This window comes from Agelaius tricolor, unplaced genomic scaffold (assembly GCF_023055355.1).
Source record: "Agelaius tricolor isolate 1412-34295 unplaced genomic scaffold, bAgeTri1.0.p SCAF_16, whole genome shotgun sequence".
In the NCBI taxonomy this organism is placed as follows: domain Eukaryota; kingdom Metazoa; phylum Chordata; class Aves; order Passeriformes; family Icteridae; genus Agelaius; species Agelaius tricolor.
Window position 1 is genome coordinate 3245014 of NW_027269276.1, and position 22782 is coordinate 3267795.

A 22782-nucleotide genomic window follows, 5' to 3' on the forward strand; every position below is an offset into this window, starting at 1 on the left:
AACTGAGATTTTGTCTCACTTGAATGGGTCTGGGCCAGTCCCTTTACTTTGGTAAATTCTTATTAGGAGCAGAGAGAGCCCTGAAAGAGAGAGTGGGAAACACAGAGCTATTAAAACTCATCTGATCTCATGTTAATAAAGAGTTTGAACCACGGGTCTTGGCTTACTCTGATTTTGCCTGCTGGGAGCTGCTTTCAGGTCCCCAGTTTGGCTCTTGCTGCTGACCACAGGAAACATCCTGCAGGTGCCACCCCACTGGAGGGATGAGGGGCATTCCCGAGGCCACAGCAGGAGGTGGGACATGCTCTTGTGTCCATGAGGTGCTGCAGAGGCCCTGTGCAGGGCAGGGCTTTCTGAGGTGCTACACCAGCCCACAGTGAGCCATGGGCTGTCCCTTGGTGCCTGGGAAAAGCACAGCCAGCAGGGTGAAGAGCTGGCAGCAGCTCTAAGGTTCTGACTCTCAAACAGCCTCTCTCCTTGTACAGGAGCAGCTCACCAAGAAAATGTGGCTTTTGCTGCCTGTTCAATGCCTGGAAGAAAGAGAATGGTGTTAACGTGCTCATGTCTCTCACCAGTCCTTTTCCCAGCTCCAAACACTTTTTTCTCAGCACTCCCCCAGTGCCTGCCCTCCCCGGGATGAGCATCCAAACCTAATTCCACTTGTTTGTGACTCAGAGCCATTCCTGCTGTCAGTGCCGCTCCTCCGGACAATTCTTGTGGAAGTGCTGCAGGGAGATCTGCCAGAGTCATTCACACTCTTTTATGGGTCTTCCTTTGAATTCTTCTACAATTTCAGCAACAAAGTTGCAGATTTTTGCAGAAGTTTAAACTCTAGGACACTGCTCTGCTGGGCCACCACAATTTAAAGCTGCTAACAGGTTGGGTCTTGACTGCTTTCCATAACTCAACCATGCCAGGAGCACAGGATCCCATCCAAAGCCCACCAAACACAGCAGAACCTTTCTGCTCTTGGAAATCACCCTACTGCTTCCAACAGCCCCTGTCCAAACTGAATTTTCCTGATCCCTGCACAGCTGAGGACACACAGGATATGGCCCAGCCAGGTGGGAAGGAACTCTAGTGGCTGCAGGACCTCAGTGAAAATGGGAATTGATAGCAAAAATCAATTTTTATATCTCTTTATGCACTTGTTTCTTATTTTCATCCATGCAATGAGTGCTTCAGGAGTATGTGGGATCATTGCCCAAAATCTCTGTGTGTCCATACACTGTGGTCTGGGATGACCCTGTTTGAGCAGGGAGCTTTGACCAGATGTCCCTCTGTGGTGCCTTCCAACCTCACCCATTCTATGATATCGCCAACCTAATTTTTTCCTGGTCTTCCAAGCCCTGGTACCGGTCCTGTGGTTGGCGCTGGGAAAGGAATGGGTGACTCTCAAGCGAGCTGCCGCAATCGTGTCTAAATTCAATAAATGCTGAGGAAGGGGAGAGGAAGGAAACACGACGGGGCTGCCCAGCGGCGGGATGCCGCCCGTCAGACGCCCTGACCCGGCCGGGATGTCCCCGGCGGCTCCCTCAGGGCCCGGCCCGGGGCAGGAGAGGGCGCCCCCCACCGGCCGCCCGCTCCCACGTGCGTTCCCCCCTCGCGGCGCGCAGCCAATGGGGGAGCGGGGGGCGTGTCCCGGTGGCCGCCGCCGCCAATGGGCGCGCAGAGCCGCGGCAGGGGGCGTGGTCGGGCGCGCTCCGCGGCGATCCCCGGTGCCGAGGGCGGGCAGGGCGCACTCGGGCCCCGCTCCCGTCGCTGCGCTGCGCGCTCGGCCCCGCCGCCGCACTACCATGTTTGACGGCTGCCTCCTGCCCCTCGTCGTGCCCTGCCTGCTGCTCTGCGGACTGGACGCCGGCACAGGTAGCGCTCCCTGCCGCCCCGGCTCCCCTTCCCCGGCGGCGCTGACAGGGTCCGGTCCCGGGCGGCAGCGTGCGGGCGCGGAGCGCAGGGCACGCACCGCATCCCCTGCGTGGCCACGGTCCCAGCCCGCGGGATGAATTGCTCCAGGCTTTTGTATTTTCTTTTCCTGTCCTCCCGCTGCTGCTGTAGCGTTCCATGTGGAAAGCTGCTGACTGTCCTTGGCTGCTGCTGCGGCTCGCTCTGCTTTTCCCCTTCTCCCTGCAGATTTTTATTGGGGTTGGTGAAATGCGATGCTTGTGTCTGAGCTATATATATTTTTTATTTTTTTTTAATGATACAAGTAGCTTTAGCGTTTGCCCTATTCCTCTCTTCCCTGCACGCTTCTGTCTCTAATATATGTGTATATAGAGAGAAATAAATCGCCATGCTCCGCTGGCTCCATTGTCTGCGCAGCCCGTTCACGGTTTCCAGCGCGGGGCTGTCTGCGCTGAAACCCGAGCGCGGGGCTGTCCCGGGGAGCGGGGGGTGCCGCAGCCCCCGGCCGCCCCGTCGGGCCGCGGCTCCGGGGTGCGAGCGCCTGAGCCTCTCTCCTTCTCGCCTGCAGCTGGCGGAGCGGAGCTGGAAGTGGTGATCCCGGAGCGAGTGCCGCTGGAGAAGATCCACCTGCTGCCGCCCGGAGGGGATCGCGGCGGCCCCCGGCGCCGGCGGGCAGCGGCGGAGCAGCAGGAGGAGGAGGCTGTGCTGCTCCGCCTGCCCGCCGCCGGCGCCGAGCTCTACCTGCACCTCCGCCGCGACCTGCGCTTCCTGGCCCGGGGCTTCGCGGTGGAGCGGCAGCGCGGGGAGGCGCGGCGGCCCCCGCGGGAGCGGCTCTGCTTCTACTCGGGACACGCGCTGAACCGCAGCGACTCCTTCGCCTCCCTCAGCACCTGCGCCGGGCTGGTACTGCCATCCCACCTCTCCCCTCCCCTCAGGGCCGGTGCTGCCATCCCACCCCTCTCCTCCCCTCCCCTCAGGGCCGGTGCTGCCATCCCGGCCCGCTCCTCCCCTCAGGGCCGGTGCTGCCATCCCGGCCCGGTCTCCCCCTCAGGGCCGGTGCTGCCATCCCGGCCCGGTCTCCCCCTCAGGCCGGGTACTGCCAGCCTCATGAGGCAGGATGCTGGTGCTTCACCTGCCCTCAGGGAGGTGACTCTCCTGTCCCCTTGCCTCACTGTCCCCTCAGCTCCCGGGCCCTGCCGACCACTGCCGCTGTCCCATGGTGGGTGTTCTGCCCACCCTGGCTCTCCCTGTGGAGCTGCCTCAGCCATCCCTGAGGGGCTCAGGCCCTCAGTTCCATCGTGGGTGGGTGGCAGAACCTAAGGGTGCTATAGAGGAGCATCGTGATGGAGGGAACATCTTGTGTCATTGTCCCCAGCCATGGGGCAGGTGGCTGTGTCCCACTGGGGTGATTTGGTGCCATCCTGGCTTGATGCTGTGGCAGCTGTGCAGCTGACTCTTCCCAGGCTCCTGCTGGTGGTGTTGGGGTGTTCACTGGGAGCTGTGGTCAGGGAGCAGCCAGTGCCCCAGCATGGTCACAGGAACATCCCACTCAGGGGGGCTTTCCCCACCCAAGTTTCAGGATTTCTCTGCCCGAAGCTGTAGTGTGTCAGGTGTCTGCAGGGCCTGGCTCTCCTCTGAGCATCCCAGTAGGAGCAGGTGATCTTGTGTGGGACAGAAAGTTTCTCTGTGTTGGAGACTGAGATGCTTAAGAGGTTGAGTAGTTTGCAATTATTGTTGATAACTTTTAAAGTACTTCAGGAAGTCAGCGGGGCATTAGGCAGTGATTCCCAGCAGATGGTCCTGGGAGGTGTGCCTGTCAGAACAGACCTGATGGTGGAGATTTATCCTTAAACCGTAGTGAGGAGCAGTTCATGCTCTGCCCTCGGGGCTCCAGCCTTCGTTCCGGAGCCATTTGAGGGCGCTGTGCCTCAGGATTAAAAAACCCCAGCAGAGATGCTGAGGTCTGAGTGGCACTGGAAGTTGAGCTGAGTTCCACCGAGGGCAGCTTAAAACTAATATCTCTAGTTCAAGCCTTAAATCACTAACAGCTCTACGCTCTTGCCACCAGGCGTGTTTTGTAAATCTTGCTGGGCTTCCAAAGCTGGAAAGCACAAACAAACAGAGGAGAAACCTTTAAAAAAAGAGGAATGTAGTTGTAGGCACAGTATTAACTGCCTGAGATCAGGGAATGGAGGAGGTGGTGATAAAGCTTGGCAAAATTCCCAGTAGAAAAGCTGAAAAAGAGACAAGACTAGTTAGTCTTAGCTCACTAGTCAGCAAAAGTGAACAGCAATATTGCAGTACCTGTTTGGATCATGGCAATTCTAAGCAGTGGCTAAATTGACATAACTGGGCTGGATCAACGTGGGATCAGTGTGAAAGCTGCTGGTTTGTGCCAAAGCCCCTTGTGTTAGTGACAGTGCTGGTAAAGCTCTGCTTGCCTTTGCCTGTGCACCTGGTCCTGGCAGTGCTGAGAGTGCTGTGGGCAGATGTGTTGAGAGAGAGAAGTTTCTGCATGTTGGGATATTCCTTTCCTGTTAGAGGAATCCATTCATCCTCTTCATTCAGATAATCACCAGGAATGGGAAAGGGCTAAAAGCAGGTGCATGGTACATTTGAGTGAGTTAAAGTTAAAACACTCTTGTAAGCTCAAAACTGGAGAACAGAAAACTTCAGTGTCTTGAGGATTAGCCTGAACTTAAGATGGATGAAACTAAACTTAAGATGAACCTCATTAATTATTGAAATGGTTTCATTGAAATAATCCATACCACCATGTAGATGAACCTTCTTATTTTAGCTGAGTGGACCATTTTGGTTTCTTAAGTCTGTCTTTAAACATGAAACATCTCACATTTTAGGCTGTTTTCAGTGTTTACACGTCCTTTTGCAGTGGCCACACTAAACCAGCATACCTGTAGTGAAAGCTGTCTAATGTAGTGGTAAGATTTTTTCTGGGATCAAAAGCTTGCCCCAAATTGTCTAGGAAGTCTTTAATGTGCTATGAGTAGACCTGAGAGCAGGTGACTCTAGAGCCTAAAATTTTTTGCCTTCTAATCTGGCAATTTTAAAATACTAAGACCATCACTTAAAAAAAAAAAAATTATTTTCCCATTGCTTCCTTGAGCCCTGTTTGCTGCAGGAAGAATAAGGCTTTGCCCTGAGCAGCAGCTTCACAGGTGGGACGTGGGCCAGACCTGCTGGGCTAGAGGAAAGACCTGGGTAGTGGAAACCTTGCAGCCTGTTTGTCCTGGCATTTGTCTTGTGAGCAGTTCTAGTGCTGCAGTGGGGGGTTTCCTGAAAATTCCAGCAGGGGAATGCTCATTGGACCCTAACTGGGTGATCAGGACATCTCCTTCAGGAAAGCTGCTTGCCAAGAGGTAGAGTGGGCAGTAATGCTGTGTCCTGATCTCCAGCTGGCTCAGGCCTTGCTGCAATCATATTCTCAGCCATGCCATAAATCATACCAAAAGCGATATAAAATGATCAGGGCAAGTGGAGTTGTAGTAAAAACAAAATCCCTGACGCAGTGGCACGAAAGCTGAGCTGCAGCCAGGCTGAGCAATTGCTTCCTGGTGATGGTCTCAGATTCCCAGTGTGGCATCTGAAGGTTGGGGTCTGGTTTTCAAGCTCTGCTGGCAGATGCTGCTGTTAACCTGTGTGTGGCTGCTGCAGCTCCTGCTTTGGCAAGGGTGGCCGTGCTCTCGGAGCTCTGTGAGCTCAGAGTGAGGCAAAAACTGCTCTGCCCAAGGTCTCACCATTGAGCTACAGCTAAAGTGCCTGGTGTGAGGATGCTCCAGCCCTCCTGCTCCTCGTGACAAGCTGGGAATTCAGCCTAGCAGAGGCACAGCGTTCCTGGAAAGCGCTGCTGCCTTCCCCTTGGCAGCACCGGCCTCTGGGGAGTGCAGCTGTGCCAGCACTTGGATTCTGGCCACAGCTCAGGGCTGCCCTGCCCTTCCCTGCTGCTGGGCACTCACAGGCAGCTCTGCAGCTCTGGGACCAGCACTAGAAGACAGCAGCCAGTACAGGAACTTGGTTTTTTGGAAAGTTCCAGCTTTGTAAGGCCACAGTTGAGTCACTGTCATGTGCTGAAGTGCTGGACTGCAGCATCAGCTCCTTAGAGCAGGTGTAGGCTTTTCATACTTGTACCTGCATTTTGGAAACAGTTACAGTTTTAAGAGGGTTGTGAGTCCATGTCAAAATAAGCATTATAATTAGAAATGAAACGAAACTCTTGAGAACTGTTCAGCAACCAGAAGGTGACAATCACTGGGATGCATTTAGAGGCAGAGGTCTGATTCTAAATAACTTCTCTTCCATTTTAAAATCCAGAGTCTTTGATCTGGGGTTCAGGATTGCTCTTTGTCCTGTCTCTATATAAGGTGGCATGTTCTTCTCAGTTGAATTAAGAGCAGAGTTTGTGCCTCCCTCCTGTTCAGGTTGGTTCATGGAGTTCTTCTGGAGGAGAGGAACAAGGATGCAGAAGAGGCCGCAGTCTGTCAGGGTTGGGCAGTCTGGGTGTTAGGGGAGAGTGAGTGATGAAGATGAGCACTTCCCTGGTGGCTCATCCTGTGCCACAGGTGCCTTAGGCTGGTGAATTGCCAGTTTCACTGCAGAGGGAGCTGGTGCCTGGTTCAGAGCAGGTGCTGCAGCTCAGGGAGCTCCATCCCTGGCCAGGGAGGTGTTTTCTGCGTGCAGCAGGGCGGTGCTGCCCTTCAGGTGACTCAGGAGCCTCTGCTGCTGTGGGAAGCAGGGCAGAGCAGGCGTGTGGGGATTAAAGATGATACAATTTCCCCTGAGGAAACCTTCAGCTCCACTGAACTCTCTTGTCTGGGAGAGGAGCTGTCTGGTATTCATCCATAGCTGGGCCACGAGCTGAAAAGTTAAACCTCTTAAAATTACTGTGCTGGGTTTCCTTGTGCTGGGATTTTATTTCCTCTTCCACAGTGGACAAGAGGGAGAAGATGTTGGGGTTTCCTTGTCTAGCAGAGTTGGAGGCCAGGGCAGATATTCCTGGGTATGTTCTGCTCTGAGAACTGAGTGTAAACCTGAAATGACTCTGGAACAAGACTTAATTTAAAGCTCTTCTTTTCAATTTGCTTGAATTGCACTTTTAAATAATAACCAAGCAAAGCTGAAACATGGTTAATAAGGGTGGGACTAAAACCCACATGAAGTTTATTAAACTGTATTTGTGGGTTGTTTTGTTCTTCACTTTAAACATTAACTTCCTTTTAACTTTGAGGAAATGGTTAAACAACGATTTACAGCGTAACAGTTGAGAAATTGAGAAGGGGATGGAATTTGTCAGATGTTTAAATCTGTTCTCTTTTCAGCATGTTCTATGTATGTAACTAATGAACACTTAGGAGCAAGAGAAAAAATCTGTTAAAGATTCAGCATTTCACAGATCTCCTTCAAAGATGTTGTGAAAATAAAAAGGGCTGGAAAAACAGTGTAACTGTTGGAGAGTATTAACATGTGGGAAGGTCGAGAACCATGTGCAGAGAGCACTGAGAATTTGGATCCCTGTTCTGAGCAGGCCCTGGAGCTGCAGTAGCTCCAGCAGCACTACCAGGGCACAGGGACAGAGCCAGGGAGGCAGGATGGGGTCACACGAAGGCTGTGCTGACACTGTCATTCCAGTGTGAGAACCTTCCTCCTTTCCCTGCTGTCATTTAGCCCAAGAAAAGCTCCACTGGAAGGTGATTTGTAGCAGAGGAGTAGTACAAGAGTAGATGGCAGAGTGAGCAGGTTGCTTGAGTGACCCCTGTGTGTGTGAAACCCTGGATAAGAGCACATGTGAATGTTCTGGTGGTGAGCAATGTTGAGCTGACTCCTAAAATAAGGATGTGAAATATCCTCAATGTGAAAGATCTTGCCACTGTTAGGCACGGTGGTGAGTGGGGCTGTAGTGGCAAGTGTGGATTACTGTTTGTTTTAATCAGCTTGTCAGTTTGCCTGCCTTTGGGGGCTGAAATCATTCAGCCTTTCCTGTTAGCAGAGCTGCAGGGCTCTGTCAGCTGCATGGTCTGGCCATACCAAGTGTAAAATTAATGCAGATGGTGGTGAACTCCTGCACTCCTCTGAATTTTTGGGTTCCTGTGTCTCAGTGGGGTTGGGCAGCAGCTGCTTTTCCCAAAATTCATCTGTCCCAGGATCTGGCACAGCAGCAGGTCCTGGACTCCCACAGGGAGAGAAGGATGGGAGGGAGTATCCCAACTTTTGATATGCATTTCCCCAGGCAAATGGGAACTGGCAGATCCAAAGCATTTCACATTTTTCCCTGAGATGTGGGAAAAGTAGCTCTGAGGGTTACATGGTCTTCTCTTTCACTTCCTTATCTTCAGGATCTAAAGCCTTCTGCAGTCCCTCAACTCAGACAAGAGAAGAAAAGCCCAGAGCCTTTGTCCAGGGCTGATGTCTGATCTCTCATGCTGGGATTAGCACAGGGCAGGACCTTCAGGATTTGAGGGATGCAAATGAGGAATGCATTTCTTATGGAAAAAGTAAAATGATGACCTGACTATTCAAGTTACAGGGTCCAAAAGATCTCCTCTGGGCCAGCAGGTCTGGGGACTCTTCAGAGTCCAACTGGCAAATCTGGGGAAATTTTAAACATTTTTAACTCCCTAGGGATGCTTTACAGGCCTGATCCTGCAAACTCTTCCTGCTTGAAACTCTGTTTGTCTTTTCAGATTGAGCTTGAGATGCTTCCCAATGTATTCCAGGGTGAAGACTCATGGCTCTTTCTTTCCATAGGTTTCACAATTCCACAGCAAATGTGAAACATAAGTCTTTTCCAATGGTTTAAATTATTTTCACTCTTGATGCCAAAAAATTGGGATAATGTCGGGTGGTGATGAAACTGACTTCTTCTTACATACTTTTGGCACCAGCTGAAATGGTTGGCAGTCTGTCAGGAGTTCTGGTGTGGCTTTTAGTACCATGGCACCAGATTTACAACCCTTCTTCTAAATAATTAAAACCTATATTAAAAAAGGGGGCTGGGGCTACCTCCCAGCTGGAAGATTGGAACAAGAAGGGGAAGTAGTGGAGAACATCGTAAAGGAGGCTGGAAGAACAAGTCACCAGGGCTTTTGCTGTCTCTGGAGCAACTCTGACAAAGCCCAACTTGTGGTTTAAGTGAAAAGGCAGCCCTTTGGACACTCCAGGGCAGAGGGGGTCTTGTAAACTGGTGAGCATTCTGTAGGGCCTAGGAACAATGTTGGGTTTTCTCTGTATGTAGGAAGTGCCAAGGCATTTTATCCTTGAGCAGTTCCCCTCCCCAGAGAGCAAGGTCTCTTTTGGAAGGCCCCCAAAGAGGTGTCTCTTGTCTCCTCAGAGACAGGGCACTGATTGTCTCTGCTGTGCTTTGCAGCCATGCCCAGTGGAGACACCAACTTTTACAGTTTTCTTTTTGTCCAAGCTCTCTTTGGAAGTCAGTGACCCCTCCTGAGACACCCTGAATGCTGTTCAGTTCATTCTCCTCCTCAGAGGAGGAGAGCTCTCATTTCTGCTACAGAAATTCCTCTTGCTGGAAATACTGGGCCAAGGGGATTTCCTGGGTGTACGTGAGGACCGGATTTGGCAGGGAGGTGTGGAAATGTGCAATATACAGTATGTGTGTAATGTATATTATAAATCATATTAGTACAGTCAGCTGTTGAACATACAGCATTTGGAAGTACGTGCAGAGCATTTCTTTGGAGAGTTGCCTGGCTGGCACAGAGCGTGGGGAGGGGGGACCAGAAAAGTCTGGCCTCTCTTTTTATGTACAGGATGGGTGTTGGAGCTCTCTGGAAGCACCTTCACCTCTCAGGTGCACAGTCCTGGCAGACCAGATGAGCCCTTCTGGTGTTAACAGAAGTTAAATCAGACCTCAAGACTTCTCTCAAGGGGGAGGTACAGGGCAGAGCTGTGTTTTGAGCCTTTTAATTGCAATATAAATAATCACTGGATTAGTGCAATGAAAAGTAAGAACTCCTCATTGTAAATACCCACTTTGTGCAACATGTTACAGCCTCGGTGTTGATTACTAAACCTGGAGGCTTTGTTAAGTTTTAAGGTGATAACTTAGCTTTCACTCTCTTCTTTTCATGCCAGAAAAGGAGTGGAAAAAGCATAAAAGAACCTTAAAAGCTCTGGGTTGTGAGCAGAGGAGGGCTCTCCTGGGGCAGAAGCTGGCTTCCAAAAGTGTTCTTGCCAGCCCTGCTGTAAGGTCTGGACTTGGTGCAAGGAAGGCAGGGATTTACTGCTCTGACCTGGACCCTATGGAGTTGTTTAGGCAGCGTCTTTGCCTTCCTAGTGTCACTTATTCCAGGAATGGTGGAAAGTCCTGAAACTGGGGCAGTACAACAGTCCATTCCTGACTTCCCCTCTGAAACCCAACCCGTGGCCTGCAGGGAGAGCAGAGCTGACTGTGTGGCCTTTGTTGTAGTAAGGAAGAGGTATTTGGTCCCAAAAAATGCAGTGTGGCTCTGCAAATCACACTTGCATCAGTTCACTCAGTGTTCCTTGTAAGAGTGGTACCCACAGGGGCCTCCTGTGTGCAGGCAGTGTCACCTCTGTGCCCTGAGACAGTAAATGCCATTCAATAGCAGGGCAGTCCTGGCAGCTGGAGAGGTGATTTTGAAGGGATTTCTGTTAACAGGGTTTATTTTTTCATGTGAGCTGAGCATCTTGTAAAACACACACATTTGTGGGGCTGTGTCTGGAGGGGGGGGAGGAAGGGAAAGCAAAAGTGTTGACAGGAATCCCCACCTTTCCTTTGTACAATGCATTGTTTCTAAATAGTGCTCAGTGATATAAAAAATAACCAAGAGAAGCAGATGAAGTTCTTTATTCTGTATTACACAGGCTGGACACAACCATAATCCCATCATTTCCTCACAAACCATTGCAGTGAATGACCTGGGTTTCAGACCGGGCTGGATAGACAAGGCTTGGGCACCAAACTGATGGGGTTTTTTTGTTCTGTTTTGTGCACAGGTTGGCTACATCCAGCTTGGATCAGAGCAGCTGCTGATCCAACCTGTGAACGCATCTGAGAGCTCCTTCAGTGGGAAGGAACATCTCATCAGGCGGACACGATCCACCGAGCCCGGCCACCCCGCCAGGCCCCAGGGCCCTGAGGAGCACTGCAAGGTTGTGGCAGGTGAGCTTGGAGTGGTTCCAGAGAGCAGCCATGGGAATTCTGCTTGGATTTTGTGATTCTGCTGGTTGGGCAGCTGGGGCTGGGGAAGGATGGCAAGTGTGACTTAGGGAGGAGTCACATCACAGCCGTGAGGTTGTCAGTGCTGTAACACTGGACTTGTGAGATGATAAATTCTGCTCTAATCTTGCAGTGTGACCAGGGAGGGATTCACTGGGTTTTTAGCAAAGGTTCAGGATTTTTAACTGAAGTCAGTGTTAATGGAGACTCTTCCATTTTGCCTTTCCACTGGAGTTGTGCTGAGCAGGCAGGGATAGAATGGTGATCCTCACATTTCAGAGTGTGGAAAACATCATTTCACCTGCTTTGATATAATTTAATCACAAGTATCATCTGGGGAGTCCAACTCCAGGGATCCAGCTCATGATAGGATAAAGGGATATCTGGAGATATTTTGTTTGTCTTTAAGAGTAATCTGCTTTCTTTTTCAGCTTCTCATGCCATCATTCTTACTTCTGTGTAGCAGAGCACACAATCCATATCAGGGTCAACTGAGCAGACTTTGTATTATTTTATGGCTTTAAATTGCTTTTGTAAGGGCTTCTGTGCATTTGGAACTACCAGATGTAGTTCAGCAAGGTGATTTTTTAAAACTAGGAGCTTGATTTTGCTTTTTCTGTCTGGTGTTTGACTCATCAAACTTAAGCTCTATCTGATAAAACAGATGTTATATCATATATTATAATGTGCTATCATTTTTCAGGAGAAAATGGCCAACTCTGTTCATTGATCATATCCTGTCTTGTCCCACTTTCAAAGCCACACAGTCAACTTGCCAGCTGATATAAACTATTTTTTTGCCTCTTTAGAGCAATTCAATTTTATCATTTCTGGCATTCTCTCTGGGTGTGTTGCAGAGGGGGTATTTATTATGAACATTGTGAAATCTCTTCATTAGGTTGCAGTGTCCCTGTGTTTTCTGCTCCTTTCATTCCTCTCCTGCCTTCTCCTGGATGGATTGCATAAATGGAGAAGTGGGTTCTGCTGCTGGGCTGCCAAAGGGGCAAAGTGGGGAGTAGGGCTGGGGGGATTTTCTGGGCACAGGAGTGAGAATCTCTGGTGTGGGAAGAGCTGAGTGCTCAGGGACAAGGGCTGCTGCTGGATGTGGAAGGATGTGGCAGCAACAGGAGGCACAAAAAGCTTCCTTGTGGGAACAGCAGTGGAAGAGGCCTGAAGGAGCTCACTGGAACAGGCAGGAACCTGAAGTTTGCCTGTAAGGCTTTGTATCCCAGCTTTTGTGTTTAACCAGGACCTGTGCACCAGCAAAACAACCTGTGCCTGCTTCTGCACTGGGTGCTGGTAAATCCTGCAGCCAGGACCTTTATTTTCCCCTGTGAGGAGCTGAGCTCTTAATAGTTCAGCAGGTTTATTGTTCTCAGGGGTTCAGACTAAGCCAATCTTCTCTCTGATTCTCTGAGAATGAAATCTTGGATCTGGTTACAGTTACAGATCCCTTATGTCTCTTTTCAGAGGAAACATCAGAATTCAGCACCGCTCTGATTTCCCAGCCAAGTTCTGTAGGTGCTGCAGCCCTGTGGTCACAGAAAATGCATTTCAGAATTCTTACAGTGTAAAATGAGACAGCCATTAGTTAAAATCTGAATTGAACCAGAATCAGTTCAGGAAATGAGCCTCACCCTTTGGCCACTGAACCTTTTGACCTGTTTTCTAGGGGCAGGATGCTCCCTGTCCTTGGCAGAACTGGAATTCCCTCCCTGAGAGAAGAGGAACTAAAGGAAGGAAGCTGGGGAGACACTGGGTAATAATCACATGGGGTTACAAAGGGAAAGAGGAGCTGAGTGAGCATGAAGAAGACACTGGTGAAAGAGTATTTCCAGTGGCACCTCCTGCTTCCTGAGGGCCTCTGGGGAGCCACTGCTGCACTGGGAACAGAATTCCCATCCCTTGGGTGCTGACTCTTGCTGTGCTAAGAAGGGAGCCAAGCCTTGCTTGGCAGTAGCCCTGTCCTAAAATAATGCAATTGCTCATGGGCTTTCCCACTCAAAGGCAGACCCCTGGATCTTTGTCATTGTTGAGGGACAGAAATGTAACTCATGGCTGTTAATAGGCTTAGCACATTAATGACCTAATTGCCTGCTGTCTGCTTTGGATTAACTTTTGTGCACAAGGAGTTTAGAAATTAAAAAATTAATCCTGTCTGACACACAAAAGGTCCATTTCTAATAAAACAGTGTGGAAGTGACCATCTCGGGGTGTGCTTCCAGAGTTTCTCCTGAGAAAAGGTCTTTTTGCAGTGAAACTCACCAACATGGACTGGTCAGATTTGTACTAGAGGTTGTTTTGCAGTGGCTTAAAATTTGGCTCACCCAGGTTAAAACTTGGCAGGAAAGGTTGGAGGTTGTAAATGCATGGGGATATTTCTATGGCAGACAGTTAGGTACAAACCCTGTATTGTAGAATGACATAGACAGAAAAAGACAGGTCTGTGTAAATACAGTATAAAATTAGTATTTTTCAAGGGCACAGAACTGCCATGCTTGGGCATTTTTCAGTCCTTTACTGCTGTTCTTGTATTTTCTAAATACACAAGAATCACCTCTGTATGTATTTTCTTCTTAAAATTCTGTAATTCAGAGGTAGCTGGCATAATCTGGGGTTATTTGGGAATCAAAGCAGAAAAAATAGGCTGAATTTTTAATGCTAACTATTGATCATGTCATAAAAATTTAAACAGGGCTAAATTGCTCAATGGCAAATTTCCTGTGATATATGAACTTAATAACTTTTAAAACAAAGGTGCTTGGTGATGTAATGTGTGAGCATTTGGAGGAGGAGCAGGAAAGCACTTTAGGAAGGCAAAATGAACTTAATTAGGAAGTGCTGCTGGGGGGACAGAGAGCACAGCTTTGCAAGGGCAGTGCCCCTGTGTTCCACCCAGAGATGTGGTGCCCTCCCTGCAGACCCCAGCACTGGGAGGGGGAAAGTGGCTTGGGGCCAGGTAATGCCATCAGGCTGGATTGATAAGGGGTGGTTAAAATCTCTAAAACAACTCCTTTAGTCTGAGTGGTGTTACACGTCCTGCAGCACTCAGAATTATTTTTAGGTCTGCAGGAGAACTTTGTGAGAGCCAAATTTCTCCTGGAATAATCTGTATAAGAGGATTAATCTGGCTGTAGTCAAGAATGGGAAAGTACTTAAGGTTTTGCATGACTGGATCCTTGAGATTTGAACCTGAAAGTGTCTACTAATGGGTTAAAAAAAAATCCCAAGGCTGATGTTTTAATTCCTTTGTTTGAATTCCAAAGTGCTCCAGCAGCAAAGGAAGGATCCCATCACCATGGGCCAGGTGCTATTGTTGGTCATATGATATGTGAATATGTTTTATTTTTATCACCTGTCATCCTGCAAGAGAGAGAGAGTTCAAGTCACAATGCACATTTCTGCTCAGGCATGAACATGAGCCCCTGTGAGGCAAACAGAAAACCTATTAAAAGGTTTCCAGGTGCACATGCAGTGAGGGGGAAGGAAGGGAAGGTTGGGTTTCACTTGCTCTGAGCAGGGAGTGGTGAGGAACAGGGGAAATAGCTTCACACCAGTGATGTGAAACACCTCTCATCTCTGGACACTGGGCAGCATCTGCACAAAGCTCCTGTCACACCCTCTCTCACTTTAAAGACCAGCTCTGACAACTTTCTTGTCAAAGGTCCTGGAGAAGTGTTTTTGCTATGGAGAGAGTGGAGTCAAAGGGAGTTTTGTTTGCAGGTTTTAATAGATACAAGTAAGAGTTTCCCTGCAGAAGAGCCAGGCAGGAGAGAAAGATTTCATTTAAGGCATCATACATGATTTTTACAGTGCCCAAGCCCCGAGATAGAGCTTCTTTCATTGCCCTCTCTCTGTGAGCTTGTGACATACAGTAAAGCTGTTTCCATGTGACAATGTCCACCACAGCCTCAGCTGCAGATTATTATTCTGAACTATCATGGAACAACAGTAGTTTAACTATTGACTGAGATTTGGACACATATTTTGCATGTTTTCTTTGCCACCAGAGTCTGTAAATAGGGAAAAAAATCAGTTTTTTTCTTGTTTTTGAGAAAGTATCAATGTTCAAGGCAGAATCAAAGCATGTTGTGAAAGCATAGGAATCTCCTCTAACCATGTCATAAAACTTTCTGTTTCTTCAGGAAAAGTAAGTTCTGTTACAACTTCTCCAAAGGTCTCCAGTGATGTATTAAAGTCTCCTTACATAGGAAGGATTTGATATAAAATACAGTCCAGGAGCATGAGAGAGAGCAGCTTGTCTTTGGACAGAAGGTTGTTATTTCATGTTTATGATATAGACCTCATAAATTACTCTTAAATGTGGGTTTGCTTTAAACCCTTTTGTCAGTTTAAATGAACCAGTTTTCCTCTAATGCAAATGTGCTGCACATACAGTGAAATAACAGGAAGATCAATATTTTAATTCACAAAATAACAACGTGTTGCTTCTCTGCATAGTTACTTTGCAACCTGTTTTAACAATTTATCAAAGCTGGTAATAATTTAAGTAAGTGCTGGTGTACAGGTATCAAATGTAGGGAATGCTTTCCCTGAACAGGTATAAATCTTAAACACATGTTACTGCTACATTGCATTTCCCCATCTTTAATCATTGTCTCGTAGCTGTATTTTCTCTGCAGGTTTGACTTGGCCTGAAAGAGCAGTTGTTATGGCCAAAAACATGTGCACTAAAAATAGAGAGATGTAATGCAACCTGTATTAGTCCATATTAGGAAGCAGCTGTTGGAGAATTAAAGCAGATTTCAACAATGGGCTCCACAGAAGATGTAATGTGATTAAGTGTTTGCAAGCACAGGAGGATTCCCTGTATCAGGAACTCAGCACTTTGCCCATGGGAGTGTGTCTCACTTCTGTGGATAAATCCCTTGGTTTTTCCAGGTCCCTTCTCTTCCTGACAGGGAGTCTGGGTTTTCCCTGCAAGCCTGTGATTGTTTCCTCATGGCTGATAAACAGCAGCCTCCTGCAGCAGTCTGACATTCAGAAGTGTCCATTTCCATCTCATGTGGCAAGTGAGGCTTTACTGCAGGTCTGTTCTGGATGATTCCCTCAGTGTGGATCATGAGGAGTGTGAGGGACTCCAGGTTCTTCTCCCTCTGCTGTCAAGGTGAAAAAGAGACACAAAAAGGAAATATAAATGTAGATAGTGGATGGATTTCTTCCCTTTCCAGAGCAGCTGTGCTGCTCCTTTGCCTGGTTCCTGATAAAGCTGAGTGCTGGTTGCTGTTAGAGCCCAGTGAAATCCAGCCTGGCAGGTGGTGATGAGCTCCATTGTCAGTGTCCACTGTCCTTGTCTTGGATGTTCATGGATATTCCATGGTCATATATTCATGATCATATTTCATTCTGGCTAGAAAAGCAGAGAGATGGTTCCTGGACTAAGGTGGATTGCTCATCTTTCTTCCATGTTATCACTGTCCATAGCTCAAGCCATGCCCACTGTGCCTGCTCCTGCTCCACTAAATTGTTTTATTTCTCTGCCATGAGTCCTTGTTTGTGCCAGCAGGAAAGTGTCCTTTCCATGGGAGATGGGTGTGCATAATCCAGGAGGTGGGACTCTCTGAATCCTGGTGACAAACTGAACCCTTGAACAGAGATCACAGTGCTTATCCTGACCTGCCATTAAACAAAGCCCTGATGAGTTGTGTTGATGACTGAGTTTGTTTTGCAGAAGAATAAGGTTTTAACTGGTGTGTCCAAGCCACAGACTAACTTGGATAACAATCCTTGCAGCAAAATCTGTGGTGTTTTGAGATGCAGCTCAGAGTTCATGACTTCTCAAGTTCTTGTTTGCTGCTTTGCCAGAGAAATAGTCATGAACTTGTGATTTGGTATAAAAGTGACTCTTTGGGAAAAAAAAAATAAACAAAAAAACCCCAAAGCAAAACAAAGCCATTTTTGGAAGGTGAATTAGGGAATAATGGATCATTCTGCTCTGCAATAATTTTTCCCAGCAGTTGATGCCTGATTTTGCCATTGCAGTCAGAGAGAAATTGGAGATGCAGTTTTGTAGGGACAGGGCATTAAAAATGAGAGGACAACTCTCAGTCTGTAATCAACTGTTCTTTCAATAAGCAACCATTTGTAATTCCTGAACTTCAGGCAATCACTGGCATCAGCTGGCTGTGGTAAATCTGAAATTCCAAGGTTTTGGTGGAGATACAACGGGCCAGGGCACAGAGATAATGCTTGTGCTGTATCCTGGCAGAGGCTGGGATTAATCACCTTTTGAGAGGTGCTTTTATCCTGCTGCTGCTACCAGGGACATTTTGTGGCATCTTGTCCCTCCGATAATTCAGCAGTGACAGAGGGTTTTAGATTGAGTAGTAAGAATACACCTCAAGGATTTCCTTTCTTTAATTTCTAGGTTTGGTTTGTGTGCAAAATCTCTCTTTTCTTTCTGTTTTGCTTTGGAGAGGTGATGATTTTTACTTTTAGGTGAAGCTAATAAAACCCGCCTAATGTGAGTACCAGTCAGTGGTTCTCTGGAAACTCCTGGGGCTTAGGGAGAATTAATTTTAGCTGTTTGCCCCACTTGGATGCCCTTTCTTCCTTTTTATGCTGCTGAAATAACAGGACATGGCAAAACAGAGCTTGCCCTCCATCAAGGGTATGGGGAGATGTTAAAGGGGTTGTGGGAGGAGGGAAGGGAGCAAAGGGCTCCTGAGGAAGAACTGGAGAGGGTTTTTAAGGCAGCAATAGAAAAGAGCTTCTAAGGAGAAATCTGGCCTTACAGAAAGGATTCTGCAGTTTAACTTTTATTTGTGGCTTCTCTTGAACAGCATCCAGAAACCGTCAGTGGGTTTAACAAGAATGAGGTAGCTAAAATTACAAAGGGAAAGATTAGGCAGGAAAAATAGTGGAAGGCTGTAGGAGAAGATGTTGCTTTTAGATGAGTCTGGGAAATACAGTTGGAAGGGAGGTAGGAGGAACAGGAAAGGACTCTGTACTTACAGCAAGAATCTGCCAAAAGCCAGACAGTGCTAGACAGTGCTTTTGGTGTGTAATAGGAAAAGGTCATTTGGGGCGGTTGCTCTGGAATTGCACATCTGTTGAGTTGCCATAAAAAGCACTGAACGTCAGGAGTTTTCTACAGAGGCCTCAGAAGAGCCTTGTTGTGCTTCTGATCACAGTGGGGACTCTGCTTCTTCCCATTCTGAGGGAGACTTCAAAGACTGCAGGACGTGGTGTGATCATGTGGCTTTGAAGGTGGTGAGCCAGGCAAGGGTAAAGGAAAGTCACCTAAACTTGAACTTGTGCAGTGCCACAGCCATTTTTTGCTGAGGATCTGGGGGTATTTCACCCTTCTCCCTTCACCTCACAGTCCTGAATTTTGTGGATTTTTTGGTCCAATAGACTGTAAAACACACTGTCAGAGTGACTGGCCAAAGAGTAATGTCCCCTGTGCCCAGTCACCTGCAGCATGTACATGCTGTGTTGTAGATTGACTGTTTCAGCTCATATTTCATACTAAATTCTCTGACCTCTTAAGCAGGGAACACCTGACTCCTAAAATCATGTGCTGTGTGCTCCCTGCAATGTAAACTTCTCTGACAGCTCCTGCCCGTGGTTTATGGCCTCTTATGCCTTCACACTAACACTTGACATCTGCACCACAAAATTTGTAACATCAGTTTGTTCAAATAAAGAATCCACCAAGCATTTAATCCTTGGTTTAATGGCTGATGTTTATTTTAGTTTGGGGTTTCATGTACTCATGGAGGGATCCTCTGCCCATGGTCCATAAATCTTGCAGGGCAGGAATGAGACTTCTCTGTGCTGGCTTTTTTTTGAAGTGAGGCTCTAGAGATGGGGTATTTTTATTTTTTGGATACCTCCATAAAGTTGACTCACTTTCAGGTATGAGCTGCAAATGCACTTAAAGAGAATTTTTCCTGCTGGTTTTGGATCTTTCTCTTCATCAAACATCTGTGATACAGGACGTGCATTTCCTTTCTCTTTGTTGTGGTTCAGCCATGCAAATGCCCTCTTTTCTCCATGTGCTTGATTATTCTGGAAAATTATTTGCATTTGTGGTGGGCAGGAGGATGCAAAGAGAGACCACTGTGAAAGTGGATCGAAATGATAAAACAATTTACCTTATGGAGGAGCTACAAACTTGAACAACCTCTCTTTTTTCAAGTAGCTGCTGTTGCTGTGCCTGTTGTGGAGGGTTCAGCAGTGACCTCCTGAGCTCTTTGTGGGCTCCCTCGAGTCCTGTTGTCTGTTTTAGGTGCAGGTAAATTTACACTTGGGCAGTGTGAAGGTGAGTAAGACAGGATTCTCCTGTCAGGTCACTCTGGCTGCGTTTCCACGCACATCCTCCAATCCCAGCCACTCTGTGGAAAGCAGCCAGCCCAGGGGGAAACAGGGCCAGAGGCTGTGTGGGAACCAAGGCTGCCCAGCCCTCTGCCAGGAGCCCCTTTGGCTGCTGCTCTCCAGAAGTCACAGCTTGCAGAGTTTTGTTCTGCTCAGAAGCGCCAGTTCCTTCACCTGCCTCAGGAGAAGAGACCACACTGGCAAATGCCCATGGCATGACCTCTTCTCCCCAGAGTGAGCTCCAGTCCAGCAGAGTCAGTTCCTCCTCTAACGCAAATGTCTTCTTTCCCACCAAAAAAGAGTTTTTTAAGGGAAAACTCAGAGAACTCCAATTTTTTCCTTCCATTTTAAACTTTTTTACATGGCTTGTTCAATGCCAGGCCGAGACTTAGTTGAATCAAGGCTTGGCCCCTCCATAAGAACTTCTCTACAGGTATGAGATTTGTACCACCTGGAAACATTTGTTAGGGGATTGCCAAAATAACAATTTGATGCAGAAATGCTGCTGTCTTCAGGAAGGTTCTGACTGATAGCAGTAAGACCCAAAATGTCAGTGTTTTTACTGAAAGAATTCACCTTCTTTTCTTTTTTCTTTGATTTCTCCTTGGTATTTAAATGATAATGTTGAGGACCTGTAGCTAAAGATGTACTGCTGTGCAGAGGGAGGGATGGGAAATGAATGGAATGAAAGAAATAAAATAACACACAAACATGTGAGCTGTTCCACAGGAGTTTGAAATCATCTCCATCTCATAGTTGGCAAATCAAAGGTGCATTCAGCTCTCCTTCTTTCTTGTAAAGTCAATCTTTTTTATTTTAGTTATTTTATTTTCATTATAGAGATCCTCTGCTCTGGGGCAGCTTTGCCATGATTGTGCACTTTTTCTGTAGCTGTCCTGCAGCCCATGTGAAAACAAGCCTTGAAACTTGGTTATTTTCATCTTTGCTGCTGGCATGCAGCTTCCATAATTTATGATCACCCCCCATTTTCATTTTTTTTTCCTGTCCATACACTTCTGTCTGTCTCTTTCAACCCAGGGGGATATTTCCAAACTCTCTTAAAAAAAAAATCAAATTTCATGGTTGTTTTCTCAGTTTAAAATAAGTACCAAGTGTTGACAGTTGATGCCTTGGGCAGAAAAGCACGTGCAGAATTGTACTGGATGACTGAAGAAACCCAGGAATGAGGAGATGGGATGGACGTGGTGAAATGTGCATATTGACAAGGCAGAAAATGCATGAATGGGTGAAGGCAGGGAGTCCATTTCAGGTGGGCTTTGGGGGGCTTGCAGCTGATGGAGTTTGTCACCCTGAATGCAGGAGGGCCAGTCAGGCAAAGCTGATGATCTGGGAAAGAAGGGAAATTCAAGCTGAATTATGTCAGGGAGCTGGTAAACAGGCTGTGGAAAATCAGGATCAGTGAACACCAGCTCAGCTCTGGCTGCTGCTTTGCTCAGAGAGGGTCTCAGGGTAAATCTAGAGAAAATTAAAAAGTGATTCTATGCTCTGGGGAATGAGCAGCACGTGTTGTGTGACATAAGAGGGATTTGTCTGACCATCCATTAGGCTCTGTCCCATGTCAGTTTTGCACTGAATGTTGTGTTTGTGCTGTTTCAGGACTTATGTATTCTGTTCCCTTTTCCACAGGAAAAAATCAACAGTAATAGCAGTGTCAGTATCCATAGCATATCACAGGCTGAACAGTAGGCAGAGATCATTTCAGTGAATCTTAGAAGTCTGTTTCTTATTGCAAGAATAAATTTGTTTTAATTACTTCATTTGCTTCTTTCTTTTTGCAATTGAAAGCACGAACACAATTTTGTGGCTGCAGTGAAGTGAGCAGGTTTGAATTCATATCTGAACTTAATTTCTCCTTTGGTCATGACTCAGCTGCTTTGCACATCTACTTGTGAAACACAGTTCACCTTTCAGCTTAGAAGAAGACAAATTATTAATACATAAGTCCTTTGGTTGGTAGGAAGGAAGGTTTAACTTATCTGTAATATTTTTATTTGAATTAGTTAATTTTTTCTTTTTCCTGAACTTATGTTTTTTCCCATCCTCTTCCCTCTTTTCACATCATCTGCTGCTCTCTGCACACACAGGCACAGACGTACCTGCAATGCAACCTCTTCTTTAACCAGCCAAGAACACTTCAATTTAAAGGTTGATACAACCTAAGTACACACCAGGGTGTTTGTTGAAAAGGCTGGGAGTGTTTTGTTATGAACTGCCAGCCTTAAAAGGCATTTTGACTTTTCAGAAAAGAAGAGACAGAAGAAAGTGAAGGCCACGAGCGACTGGCGGGAGCGGAGGAACGCGATCCGCCTCACCAGCGAGTACACGGTGGAGACGCTGGTGGTGGCAGATGCTGACATGGTGCAGTACCACGGAGCTGAGGCTGCCCAAAGGTTCATCCTCACTGTTATGAATATGGTAAGTAGGCACTTTACTCTCCAAAGAGCAAACAAGAGTAAGCAGGACATATCCAGGGTAGGATAAAGCTGACTTGGCAGCAGAAATCAAGAACTGGTTTGACCTTCGGGTACAAGAAAAGGTTTTGGTTTTCTTGTGTTATGTACCTCTTCTCCAATTGTGTTATTCCTGGTAAACCCATTTTTAAAACTGAAAATGCATGTTTTCACTGAGGAAATAGTGGTTCAGGAGTGGTGTTTTCTACCAGGCCTTTGCTGCTGCTGTGGTTTACTTGGAGGAGTGTCTTGTCTGACATGTTTCTTGAGTTCCTAAAGATTCCTATGGCACACCCGTTTCACAAAAGATATGGCTCATTGTTAAGGCAGTTAAAGCCAGCAGTCATATTGATTCCAGCAGAAGACCTGGCTTTAAGTCCAAAATTATTTTTATCTCTGATTTTTACACAATGAAAATGGCTTCTTCCCTTGATGTAGAAGATGTGGCAAGCTTATGACCAAACTGCTGGCTGATCCCATTCTTTTCACCCCAGGGCTGCATGAAATGGTGCTGATCATACCTGTGAATAGTTGATGGAGTTGGGCTTGAAAATCATTCTAGAAATCCTAGGGATACATTTTGGGAGTGAGGGGAATCTTTGGGAATTGCAGGCACATGGGAAGTGTGGGTGTTAATTTGTGAGCTGTCTCTGTAGTGGGGCCTTTCTGGCTCAGCTGATAAGGGAACACAAAGCCTCCCACAGGGAATGCTCACTCAGCTGTTGGCAGTGCCACTAAGGAGGTAATGGCTAAATTGGATGTAGACATGGAAAACTCTTCTCACAGGCTGCAGGGGTCCTTACAGAGGCATTTGCACAAGAAAGTCTTGGAGGAAGCTCATGTTCCTTTGCCCAT

The 22782-nt window shown here is 47.3% G+C and overlaps 1 protein-coding gene across 1 annotated transcript in view; it reads left to right on the forward strand.

Annotated features, from left to right (window-relative positions):
• The first annotated feature begins 1755 nt into the window (after positions 1–1755).
• Positions 1756–22782, forward strand: part of ADAMTS17 (ADAM metallopeptidase with thrombospondin type 1 motif 17) — a 155998-nt gene continuing 134971 nt past the window's right edge. The window contains exons 1-4 of the mRNA XM_071441238.1: positions 1756–1866; positions 2471–2805; positions 10894–11059; positions 21720–21892. Coding sequence (XP_071297339.1) covers positions 1797–1866; positions 2471–2805; positions 10894–11059; positions 21720–21892 — 744 coding nt within the window. The 5' untranslated portion in view covers positions 1756–1796. The remainder of the gene's footprint in view (positions 1867–2470; positions 2806–10893; positions 11060–21719; positions 21893–22782) is intronic.